At 38.3% G+C, this 12,443-nt stretch overlaps 1 protein-coding gene across 2 annotated transcripts in view; it reads right to left on the bottom strand.

Moving 5' to 3' along the window:
* atp6v1h (ATPase H+ transporting V1 subunit H) overlaps positions 1–12,062 on the bottom strand; it is a 29,130-nt gene extending 17,068 nt beyond the window's left edge. The window contains exons 1-9 of one of the 2 annotated variants that reach the window (XM_042497646.2): positions 11,939–12,062; positions 11,030–11,183; positions 10,178–10,277; positions 9,549–9,638; positions 7,854–7,967; positions 5,698–5,802; positions 4,427–4,486; positions 3,369–3,466; positions 1,221–1,413 (exon numbers count right to left, since the gene is read on the bottom strand). In XM_042497646.2, the coding sequence (XP_042353580.1) occupies positions 1,221–1,413; positions 3,369–3,466; positions 4,427–4,486; positions 5,698–5,802; positions 7,854–7,967; positions 9,549–9,638; positions 10,178–10,277; positions 11,030–11,133 (864 nt within the window). In that variant the 5' untranslated portion in view covers positions 11,134–11,183; positions 11,939–12,062. The remainder of the gene's footprint in view (positions 1–1,220; positions 1,414–3,368; positions 3,467–4,426; positions 4,487–5,697; positions 5,803–7,853; positions 7,968–9,548; positions 9,639–10,177; positions 10,278–11,029; positions 11,184–11,938) is intronic. The other variant, XM_088085693.1, reaches the window with a different exon arrangement.
* Between the last annotated feature and the right edge of the window lie 381 nt (positions 12,063–12,443).

Below are 12,443 nucleotides of genomic sequence, written 5' to 3'. Positions count from 1 at the left end.
AGTATAAAAGCACCACAGCATGCAAAGATAAATGAGGCCTCTGCCATTAATTTCATTTTGTCAGGATATAGTATGGGGAATTCATTACCTGACACAAACACGAAACAACGGAGCAAGTCCAGAACTCAGCTCTTAAAACAACATTAAATATTCAGTGGATGTTTTGAGCAATCACAGCAGGCAGATGAAAGGGCAGCATAATCATAAATCATATTTATGTATCTTTTATGGGCTTGGTTATTTCATAGGCTGGCTCATCTGTTGTTTAACAGTTGTCATTTCAGTTCGCTCTTGTTGATAAAGTATACAGCCTAATGAAATGCAAATGCTCAAAGTGTTGAGTTAAAAAATGCACATGGACTGCATATATCAGTTTGAAAGGGCTGATATAAAATTATGGCCCACAAACTTGTGCAAGCTGTTTCGAAAATACTTGATAGATCCAAGGTTGGTCAAGAACAAACTTTTAGTTATTTCAAAACTTTATCAACATCGTCATCCCCTCCATGCGCAGCTTTGCAAGAAGTGTTCCTCAAATTGAAGGAAATTAGTGGTTTTGGAATTCATAATTTTTTTCAAACCCAGACAAAAATGTCCCCAAAACTGCATTTATTATTATTATTATTATTATTAGTTTTAAGCATTTTTTTCATGTAATTCTTCTTTATTTGTTGTTGTTGTTTTGGTTTTTATTTGCAAATTTTCAGTAATTTCCTTTTACTTTTAACAATAGTTTTTGCTCATTTGTGGGTCATTTCTTCTTAAATTGCTCACTGTGTTCTTCCCATGCTTTGGAGAAAAATCAAGACCGTTTGCTCAGGTTCTGCTTAAGCCTAATAAAAATGTTAACAGGTAAGCTGTATAAAAATTAAATCTGTACAGCGGTTGTGAGTCAAGAAATTAGCTATAGAGACCATAACTGTTTTTTCCTACTTGGCTGTAAAACTGTTTATTTCTGCCAGGCATTTGTTGACAGACTTGAAGTGGTTAATCAAAGAACTGCAATTTTCTTCCACATCAGTTTAATTTTTCAACCCTGGAGGCTGCTGCTTGGGGTCAAATATTTCTACAAATATACATCAAGAAATTAAAAAAGAAATTAATTATGTTTCCCATTTGCCCAAGATATGGGACAGAAATTCAGCCAGAGTGGTCAAAGCATTTTCAGTGAAATGTGCATTTTGAAGACGCACAGACTGAGTGAGAAATTCTCCACATACCCTGAAGGCAGCCAGAATGATTCGAGTGACCTTCTCCTTGACAGACTCCTGCAGGATGTCGGACAGGGCTGGCACCACGTTGTAGCGTCTCAGCTGCTCACAGAGTTGCGGACTGAAGGCCAGCAGCCAAACACAGAAGATCATCTGGTACTGGAGCTGGAAGCCACACTTGTTGCTCAGCACTGCTGTGATGCTTAAACAGAAAAACATGAGTTAATAAAAAATAAAATGCACATGAAAACGGACCCTTATCTATATCTACCATCTGCTTACTAATAGAGAAGCTCTCACAGCTGTGTGCTTGCATGCTGCTCATCCATTATCTCTGATGATGGCAGAGGATGAAATGTTCAGACAGTGTTTAGACAACGGAGGAGAGGCTTGGAATAATACTAAAGACTAAAGCAGAACCACGAGTCGTACATTCAAAGAATAGGTGGTGAGTGCAGAGATGTGGTACTCATAGACGTGCAATAATTACAGAATAAAATAATAATAAATACTATAAAAATACACATTAAAAAAAAGTAGCTAAGAAAAAGATGGTGAATGGTGAAAAATTAATAACCTGTATGATGTACAAAATTAGGAACATTGAGTATTTTGCCCCTTTTTTTTCATTTAATACAATGTACTCGCCTCAGAAATGTGGCTGCAAAACAGGATGCATTCATCTCACAAGAGAATACATGTATAAACCTGTCAATAAATGTCACAGATATTTGCAATTGCAACACAAGAGACTTTTTTTCTAACAGGAGGTACATTTTTCGATCTATCAGCAAAGTGACATGCAGAGAATGTTCCACCTTTAGAAAAAAAATGCTACCAATTGATTTATATTGAAGCCTCACACAAAGACTCAATGTGCGTCATATCAGAGCTACAAAGAGAGCTCAGGTAACATTACTGGAATCTGAGCACCCTTTACAAAATGACTTTAATTTGCTTCCAACCTGATGGACATTTCACCTCTCCAGAGGCACTGACAGATACATGAGGACTTTTATTCCATCAGTAATTGGCTCTTTAAAGGAAGCTGTATTTGTCCTTTTACGAGCTCTGAATCTGACAGTGCTGTCCTCTAGTCTCAGGCTTCTACATCTTCTTTTTGCAGATGGGTTTTGTGATGAGCGTTGATGATAAAAGTCGTGCTGGCATTAACCAGTGTCCTCTTTTGTATTTATTGTTTTCATTGCCACACTTTTGTGATCTTCATTCTAAACTGACAGCTACCTTGAAGCCAAGTTGCCCCCTCTCTCCCTCATTTCCACTTGACATCTCTCTACTTATTTAAAAAAAAAATCCTAAGACCTTCACTTAAAGAAAGGCCTGTGTCCCTGCTGCAGAGGCTGTGGGTTCACGCCGGGCTTTGGCCCTTTGCTGCATGTCATCCCCTCTCTCTCCCCCATTCACACTATATCTGTCCTATTAAATTAAGGCAGAAAGACCCCAAAAATATCTAAATAAAAAAGAAAAACTGTAAGAAGTAGTCCTGGGCAATATCACAGTATAACTGTACGCCAGGAGTACTCAGTAATCCAAAGGTATGATTTTCAATACTGTCAAAATACAGATGCTGCTCTTTCTATTCTTTATTAGAGGTTGACCAATATTGGGTTTTCAGGTCTGATACCGATTATCAGTAGTTAATAAGACCGTTAACCAATATTTGGAATTGATATGCATTTACAATAAAAACGTAAATATTTCTTTCAATATTTGGAATATGAAATATAACAAAGTCAAACACAAAACTTTGTTTAAATGCCTTTGGCAAATGTTTCAATATTATATACAGCAAGTGTCCAGAAACTCTTTTTTATGAAGTCAAGTGAATTTTAAATAAAAAATGAATTAATTAAAAAACAGCTCCCTGAGGGTTTTCAAAGTAAAAGTTCAGTTCAGTGTAAAAGAAAAATTTAAATCAAGAGGGTTTAAAGTTGTATTTTTCAATTTAAAAAGGAGAATAGCTGATGATTATTTCCTATCTAAACATTTCATCTCAGCCAGACATACACATCACTGGTCTTCTGTCACCAGCAGCAAAGCTTTTACACATTTTAATCACAAATACCATCATATACCACATTCCCTGGTGAAATGTCAGGGAGAAATGAACCCTGTCTATAAGGAGTTATCACTCACCAGTTGACTCCATCAGCCTCCACCCAGGCAAACCTATACTCATTCACCCTCAGCATCAGCTGAAGGCACCCAGCAACACACTGGACGTACTGAGAGCTCTGCGAAGGACAGAGGCAAACATTTACTCAAACATAAGCATTAGCCTTAGGTGGGTAACAAGGAAAACAAATAAAATGTTAGAGGGTCAAGTACAATTAGTGCAGATCTGAAACATGGAGTAGTTGACAAGCAGATATAGCACATAGAAGGAGGCCAGTCCAAAACTTGCATTACCGCCACCGATCAAACCTGAGGCATTGCACATGCAGCCGATACTGTAATACGTCAACACATGCTAGATCACAGAACCAATAGTACAATACAGAGCAATAGCAGGGAAAAGTGTCCCATCACACCTGAGCAGAATAATGTAAATTGAGATTAGAGTGGAGGAAGCTGAGAGGAGAAAATAGATCACATTAATCTGTTAATTTATAGAGGTTGTAGAAAAGCAAAGAAGTCCAGCAAGAAGAACAGGCAGCAGTGAGGACAGAAGAGCGGAGGAGTGGAGGTTACCTGGTTAGAAATGCAGAGGGAAAGATGATGTTCATTTATTAGATTGAGCTCTCGCGTCAATAGATTTCTGAGCCCACTTCTCAGAACAATCACGCTACGCTTGACATAGTATGGGATACAAAATGGTAGGATGCTGCTGCTGTGCAAACGCTATTCCAATTTCCCCTTGTTATCGTAATATACAGGAAAAGCTGTTTGTCATGCACTTTTAGCATTAAGGAGAAGAGGCTTACTGCATGCAGTTTCAACAGTTAAAACCAGTGGCAGCAAACACCATGCTGTCTAAATGGAGAATTCCTCTGAACTTGCTCTAACAGATTCAGGACTCCAACAATCTGAAATTATCAATGAAAAACTGGAGTACAACAACAGGATGGGAGGGATAAAGAGGGGAGAGAAAAGATGTGAAAGTCCAGTGACACCTGACAGATGCCAGCACAAACCCTGTCATTTTTTTAGGGGGGGAAGTGCCAGATGGACCGATGCACTTCACTCATACTCACTTCACTGGGGGAAATAGTTCCTGCTCCTGAGCCTGTTTCTGGACCTGTACCATGTAGGTTCTAATGAGAGATAAACAAAACAAACAGGTGCACAATTGTTCACAATCCATTGTTTTGAGCGGGGTTACAGTGGCACTGGATTACACAGTATGTGCTGTGAGCTTGATTACAAATGCAATTCAGTCACAGTGGATGCTCACTGATTCGTTGATTGGCTGTTGAGGAGAGAAATTAATAATAAAATGCAATTTCAAAAGGAGTTTAAGGACATGTTTTGCACAGAATGTTCAAAATAAAAAGAGACAAAATCCTGCTTGTGGAAGAGCTGACTAGAAGAGCACCTTTGGATATTTTAGAAATAGAGGTGAAAAAGCACAAAAGATGGGAATCAATATTCAGGTGTCTTATCAGCCCACTCTTTGGTGCATAAATCTGCCAAGGCAAAGCCAGCACCTACAGTACTGCTTTCATCAGGCCATCTCAAGGTCCCCACAAGCCTCGTCAAGCTCAATACGAAAACCTTTCGTATTGAATTGCATTCAGTCACAAAAGGTTTTCACCATGAGCTCAAACAATAGAACTGAACTAGAAGGGCACGCAAAGACCCCTGCCGAGGCCAAATGCCCCATCTCACAATGTTAACGAAAATTTAAAATAATATGTATCCGCACCGTGATTTCGATCTGCTACAAAATTGGCAGAACACCCTTCCACCAAGCTTGATCAAAACTGGACCAGTTGCATTTCTGTAATGCTGCTGACAAACAGCAGGACAAATCATAACGTCCTAAGTAATTAAGGGATAATTAACAGAGAGAGAGAGAGAGTAGAAATTATTCTGGTTGTCGAGATAATTAAATTCATTGAAAACAAGGAAAAAACACTTCAAAGTCTCTAATAATTAACATACAATATTTATCTTGAAAATAAAATGGTTATGAAATACAAATCTCATTGATTTTGGTAACCCCTATCACTTTGCTTACACTGCGCCTGTCAGAGATGTTTCCTTTCACCATATATGACTAACTGCACTAAGCTGTAGTCATTTGTCACATAAAACAGACTGAACATACAGTTTTACAGTCAAAAAAGGCACTGTAAAAGGGCAAAACATATAACAGGTCACAACATTAATGTCTCTGTTCCACATGCAGTAAATGATTTTTGTCGTCTTTAACTGAATGACAAAAGACACTGAAACCACCTCAGTAATCTATTTTGACTTCTATGCATCACAAGATATTTAAGCAACATTCACATTTACATACCTGTGAACTGAGCTGGCTTTTGATCCAGTTGAAGTAGTAGTTCAGATCACTTCCCTCCATCAGATCACGGCCCCAGGCGGCCAGCTTAGCGATGATCCTCGCCGCCTAAAAAAAGAAAGGAGGGCATTTTAAATTCCTATTGTTGTGCATAAATAATCTTTAAGTGTGTCCGTTGTAGAAATTTACAGCAAGGCCACAACTAACTTCACGGAAAGATCATGGTTTAGCAGGCGTGTTGTAACATGTAAATAACAGCAGAGTGAAAAAAATAAATTTTCAATCAGGCATTAATAAAGTATGTCTTCTTCTTCTATGTCAGACCTATTTTCTCGACAACTGTCGAGACTGGCTTCACACTTGGCAAGTATATTACTGAGGACTCAAAGAAATGCAGTATAAATTACCACCTCTTGAGATAAACGGGACATATTTATCAGTAGTGTGTTATGTACACACTGTGTAGTGTATTAAGAGGGGACCACAATTATCTGTTCCACCACTAAATAGCATGCTGAGTACAGCGCGCTCTCTGTCCCTCGCTATAGTACATTCAAGAACAGATGAAAAAAGAGAGACCAAAGATGTTACATTGTTAAATATCTCATGCATCAACAATCTAACTGGTGCTTTTGTTCCTGGAAATAGTCGGCTTTGACTCCACCGAGGCCAGAAAATGTCCATGTGAGCTTTTGCAACCAAATGACATACAGTATATACTCTAGCATTGCAAGGGGATGCAGTTATGTCATGGCAGGTGTATTATTTAGAGGGGTCAAGGAAGTGTGGTGTTGAGTGTGAAGTTGTTTGGATGAGTGATACAAAGCTGCAAGCATCAACACCCGAGGTCATGCAAAGGGCCTGTTCTGAACAGGCGTGTTTTGAACAAGCACTTCAGTAGTTACTAAAATCATGTAGACATAAAGCCATTTCATAATTCCTGCGTCCGGTCCACTTTGGTCCTTGTGATGTAAATCTCATCATCCACCCATGTTTGTGAGGATCAGCATGGACTGCTGTGTGGACCTCTGTTTACAGCTCACTGTTTGTGAATGTGCAGACTACAGGCATAGCAACATGTCAGCTGAGCATTCTCCCGTCTCTTGTTCCACACTCCAGTAAAATATACAATGAGCAAATGTATACTTGCAGCAATAATAACAAAACAGACTTTAGACTGAACTTTTTTCCCATTGGTAGCATTATATAATCACATCCTCTATGATTCATCTTTAATTTAGATTATAGAAAGAGGGACAAATAGAGAGAATGAGAATGAGGCACATGGCGATAACAAGTACTTCAATTTAAAATGCCCTGTCCTGAAACCCTAACAGAACATAGAGCGTGATCTACAACCTCATCTAAGTGCAAAAATGACCGAAGCCACGTCATAGACAATTTCAGCTTGTAAAGTGCTTCCTGTGTCCTGTGATGAGACAGTAACAGATTCTGTTCTCCAATTCCCTCCTTGCCAGGGGGAGGATGTGAAGAAATATCGAGGCTCTAATTTAAAAGTAAAGTCTCAGCATGACAGTCGGATTGAGCTGAAGTGCTGCGTCGCAGACGTGGGGTCACATTATGCCCACCTGCTGGATGCCATCTGGCTGGTGTTTTTAATTAAGCTGTGGGTGCCCTATCATAGTATTTAGTTTGTCGTTGGGTGGTCATCCTTTATCTGAAGGGTGGCAGGTAGATGTCATTACATTAATTGCCTGTTTTTGTGGGAAAAAGAGAAGGTTGCTTTGTGAGGAATTATTGATGTCTTGCTATGATTAGAAGCACATCTGTTAAAAATTGATGTCTGTAAAAATGTAACAGAATACATCGTCTTATCAGTGAAAATATGATCTCTGATATCCTATTCATAACACTATGGTGTTTGATCGATTATGTTTAACAGGTGATGTCAGCAACTATAAAAACCACATCATGCTTTAATTTTTTTCACTAGAGATGTTTCCCCACCTAGTTACGGCCCACTGTGCACGTGTTGACCTTGCTTAATGTACACACTGACAATGTTCCTCATGATTGTCGAAACATTTTTCAATAGTAAATGTTTGTCAGGGGTCTGGGATTTCTCTGGGTTCAGCATGTACCAACTCATCTCATGTTGCAGCTTAAAGTGTGATGGGTATAAATATGTCTTCACTCACCATGTGGACAGTAAAAAGGTCCTGACGGTTCAGCATTGGAAGGAAGTATGACCAGGCGGTGTTCTTCGTCTTTTTGGCATAGTCAAAGAAGATGCTGACCCGCTGATGGTTCTCCTGTGTGACAGATGAATTTAGGTTGTAGATGAGCTCTTAGATTGTGAGGACTTATTTTCTGCACATCTGGACTAACTGACCCTAACGCAATGACAGAAATACTATTATGGATATGATTCCCAAATAGGTCATGATGTAAAAACAGTGTTGACACAGTCTAATTTATTGATCATTAAAGGTACAGTCACTAAATATATATTACTTTCTAGCTTGAGACAATTATAGCTATATTAGAGGTGTCCAAGAATAGTTGATTAATCGATCAGTAGGATCCTGATTTGACCGCAGGATCATTTCATTTGGGTTAAATGTGGGTGCTAAAGTCTTATTTAACATAGAACTGATACATCACAATACATCATCCTGTTTTGGTATGAATTTGGTCATCAGAGCACTCACATAAAAATATGGTAATAAAAGAGAGTTCAGTATTTTAAACCCTATGAATGTTTCTGTCAAAACCAGTGGGGGGAGGTGCACAGAAACAGCTGTCTGTGGCTTGCAGGTTGCATCTCACTCTTTTTAAGACAAAGTTGAAAGTTCTGTTTACAACCACGGAAAGCAAGCAGGAACCGAACTAAGTGACCTGTTCTGCCCTATCTGTCTGTGTGTCTATCAGTCTCCTCCGCTCCCTTTCAGTACTGCGGACAGCAACTCTGCCACACCTACACACAAACACACACAAATGATACACAACAAACAGGGCTGGATTGATTATGTCCTATTATAAAATATGTTCTTGTGCAAAGTCTGAAAGACATATTGTTTAATTGGGAGTTTTAGCTCTTAAATCTGGTGTGAAAAAATTGAAGTAATGTCGCAAATGAGAATATGGATCACTAAAACAAAAAAATCATGACTATCATTCAATGATAGCCCACACATGATGAATCAGATTTGACTTTTTAAATTCTTAGTCTGGGACATCAGTAAACAATTATATATCATAAAGTGCAGACATGAGTGCCAGTTATACCTCTGTTACCTCAATGGCTGATGGGAAAATGCTTTACATCCCCGGGTCCGTGCACTAAACTACCCCTGAAGTATAAACTTGGTACTGATGCAGAGTAACCTATTTATTATAATCTTTAGTCATTAAAATATTGTGATTTAAAAAAAGAAGATACAACTCAACAAATTACTTTAACTACAATTTTTTAGGCTCTCACTACTGTAAATTGTTTATTCATTTCAGCTACAAAGCACTCAGTGTATTAAATTAATGTATTCATTTTGTGGTACTAAAACATGAACAAAAAAAGTGATAGAGGAAAAAAAATCTGGGATGAATTCCTCCAAATGCCAAAACTTGCAGGTCTGCAAAAACACTGCTTTTTATTTATATGTGCAAACTTTAATAGCCTGTTTTTAGTACAATACTGAATCCACCTCAAGATGATCCACGCACAAAGGTGAACTTTAATATCTAACTGACAAAATGTCACATTTTCTCATTTACCCTTTTTAAAACCATGACATTGCCCAAGACAGATCCCGGTCCTACCGTCCTCTTAAAATATCTCTATTCATGCACATGCATGTCCTATTTGTCCACAGTCAGTGGGCCTGTCTGTGTACCTGCAGAGTATCATCAATCAAAGTCAGGATGTACTGGACTGTCTGCTCCTTGGAGATGTGGGCCATCAGGTTCAGAAAGGTCTTTGCACACTGAGCAAAAACAAAATAGATACATACAAAGTCAGAAAAAGACACAGCACCCATGTACCTATTGACAAACTGAACAAAGTGCAATTGCTTTCATTTTGCCCATCTGCATAATACTTATGTTACAGCATAAAAGTTCTTTCAAATCAACAAAAGCACAGCAAATTAAATATGACCCAAAAAGTCAAATCCAAGGTGTTTTAAAAAAAAAAGTTTTTGAGGTGGAACTGAACAACACTGAAACATTGACAGAGGGCAAAACACTTTCTTTGGTCTTTGCTTTGCTAAGATGGTAATTTGTACATTAGCACCATGCCCCAAGGTACACATGAGCATTTGTACACATTGGCACCCACTCAGTGAAAATGACAAATTCTTTATCTAAACGGGCTCCAAGACGTCTCTATGCTGTCTGCCTGCTTTGTTTTGAAGATTGTGACCTTAAGTTAAAACTGAAAACTACTGTAAAGAAATCTGAAGGCAAACTGCTATAGAATGTGTTCGATGAAGTAATCACACAGATAATGTAAAGTACTCAATACCTGATGTCCTTCATTGGTTAGAATGACCTGCTTCTCCTCGGAGTTGGCCACCTCAAATTTCTTGATGAACTCGCAGTCCTCTGCTGAGATCATCTGACTCCTACAAGAGAATTCATCAAAACATTACCATTTTAGCACAATGCTACTACAATATGCAAATGTTTCTATACATTTTGACGTTGAAAAAGAGTAGGGCCAACAGCAGGTTTGCTAATACAGACTCACGGTTTAATTTGAATAATCATGAGGCATTCAAAACATTTCCTTTACCACTGGAACAAAACATACATCATACATGTGCAGTATGCTGTTGACCCTCGTACTGGAGGACAGGGCTTTATATTGCCATACGGCATGCTGCTTCTGATTGCAAGAGCAACAATGGCAATTAACTAGAAATCGCAGAGTTCTATAGACAAAAACAGCATGGATGCTAATTACAGTAAAATGTGCTTTTACTGTATCTAATGAATGAAACAAAGAATCAAGTCATGTGAGTCACAAGCTGTATTAAAAACATACAGGGTCAAAGAGGAAGTAGCACCCGAGGCAGTGAATCACAACACAGGAACTACAGATGCTTTTAGACTGGCACAATGCACTCTGTCAACTACTGTCGATATAATCTTGCCAAACACAGCTTATATTTTAGAAACATCTTATCAGATACTGCTGTTCAGAACGACACTTCTCTGCCTGATATATACTGAAATTATCACCTTTCAGACCACAACATCAAAAAAATGACAAAAAAACAACAAAAGCTCCAAGGCAGAGCTGTTTGTGTTGACTTGCATTATAACAGTCCAGTGTATATACGGTAAATGATGCACAGTTGAAATGTTTACTTACTGCAGATAGGACTGCCAGTTGACCAGATTGGCCCGCACCTCAGCTGCCTTTGCAGCAATGATGTTGGTGGGGACTGCAGCGTCCACAGCCCCGCGTATGTCCATCCTGATATTTATCCACTACAGTATATGTATGAATAATAATACAACTCCACCTGGATGAAAACACAAGATCTGACATTAGTACAGTGGCTCAACATCAAAGGAAATGTTGCAGGTTTGGGCCTCGTTGTGTGTATAAACTGCAATTTATTAATTTGCATTTTAACCAGAATTTAGCCTCAGTGCAACATCTGATGCTAACAATCAAGTAGAAATAACATAACTAGTTTGGTTAGCTGTTACAGAACTGACACCAGTAAGAGAGAGCATATGAGGAAGTTTTTAGCTACACATATTTTGCCATCTAAACAATGAATATTTCGACATGTGTCAGAAACATTAAACTTTACATTTTACCAAACAAATTTCATTCTGAGGTCAGTTTGTTAGCTAACAAACAGCTAAAACCGTTAGCTAGCAGCAGGTCAAAGATAACTAGCTTTACCCAATGTCACGACATGTCAGGATGGCTATTTCCGAGATGAACCAACGCGGTGTTTATCTTGTGATATTAAACTATATTAAGGCGATACTAAAATATAACTCAAACACCTAAAATTGTCAAATTATAACGTTAACGTGAACACAGGTAGCGCCGTTAGCTAAACGTTAGCTAGCACAATAAGCTGAGGATGCTAACCTCGGCTAGCTGTGCTAACAGAGCTTCGCATCCTTTCTGTCACCGTGTGAAAATGACAACCGGTACACAGGTAATAACAATAACAATCACAGAATCCGATAAATCATTTAGTTAGGGAATTTTAATATACACGATAAGAAATAAGGGAGCAAAAGTTGAGTTACTCACCCAGCTGCTGTCCTGAGTGAACAGCTGACCGACTACAACACGGCGTCACGGTCTGTCATGTGACAGTCACATGCACGTCAGTCTGCTGCAGGCGGAAATAAGTCTAAACTACTGTAAAACTTCAATTAATAGTAATACATTGCTTAAATCCTTGACTTCAACAGTCTTATATTTTGGACAGGCGTCTATATGGGACTTTTATATATTCGACCCTTGTAAACCTGGGCATATTGGCTTTATTTATTTACTTTTTTAAAAATCTATTTCAAAAACAAAGAAGATAATGAGCAGTCAAAGAGGAAATGACCCAAGCACGAGAATATTACCTGAAAATAAGAATGGATAAAAAAACTGAGAAAAAAGAGAAAGCAAAACAAAAAAGCAAGGAATAATCTGGAAAAAAAACGTATAAAATGACACTAATTGTCTAAAATAAATTTAAATGTATAATTACGGTAATTGTGAACATAGTTCAGTGGACATCTTTCCTTAACTTTTTTTTAAA

Source organism: Plectropomus leopardus, chromosome 12 (assembly GCF_026936395.1).
Source record: "Plectropomus leopardus strain MGB_pleo_1.0 chromosome 12, ASM2693639v1, whole genome shotgun sequence".
NCBI classification, from domain to species: domain Eukaryota; kingdom Metazoa; phylum Chordata; class Actinopteri; order Perciformes; family Serranidae; genus Plectropomus; species Plectropomus leopardus.
The sequence above is the reverse complement of the archived record's forward strand: the minus strand, read 5'-3'. Positions and strand labels throughout refer to the sequence as shown.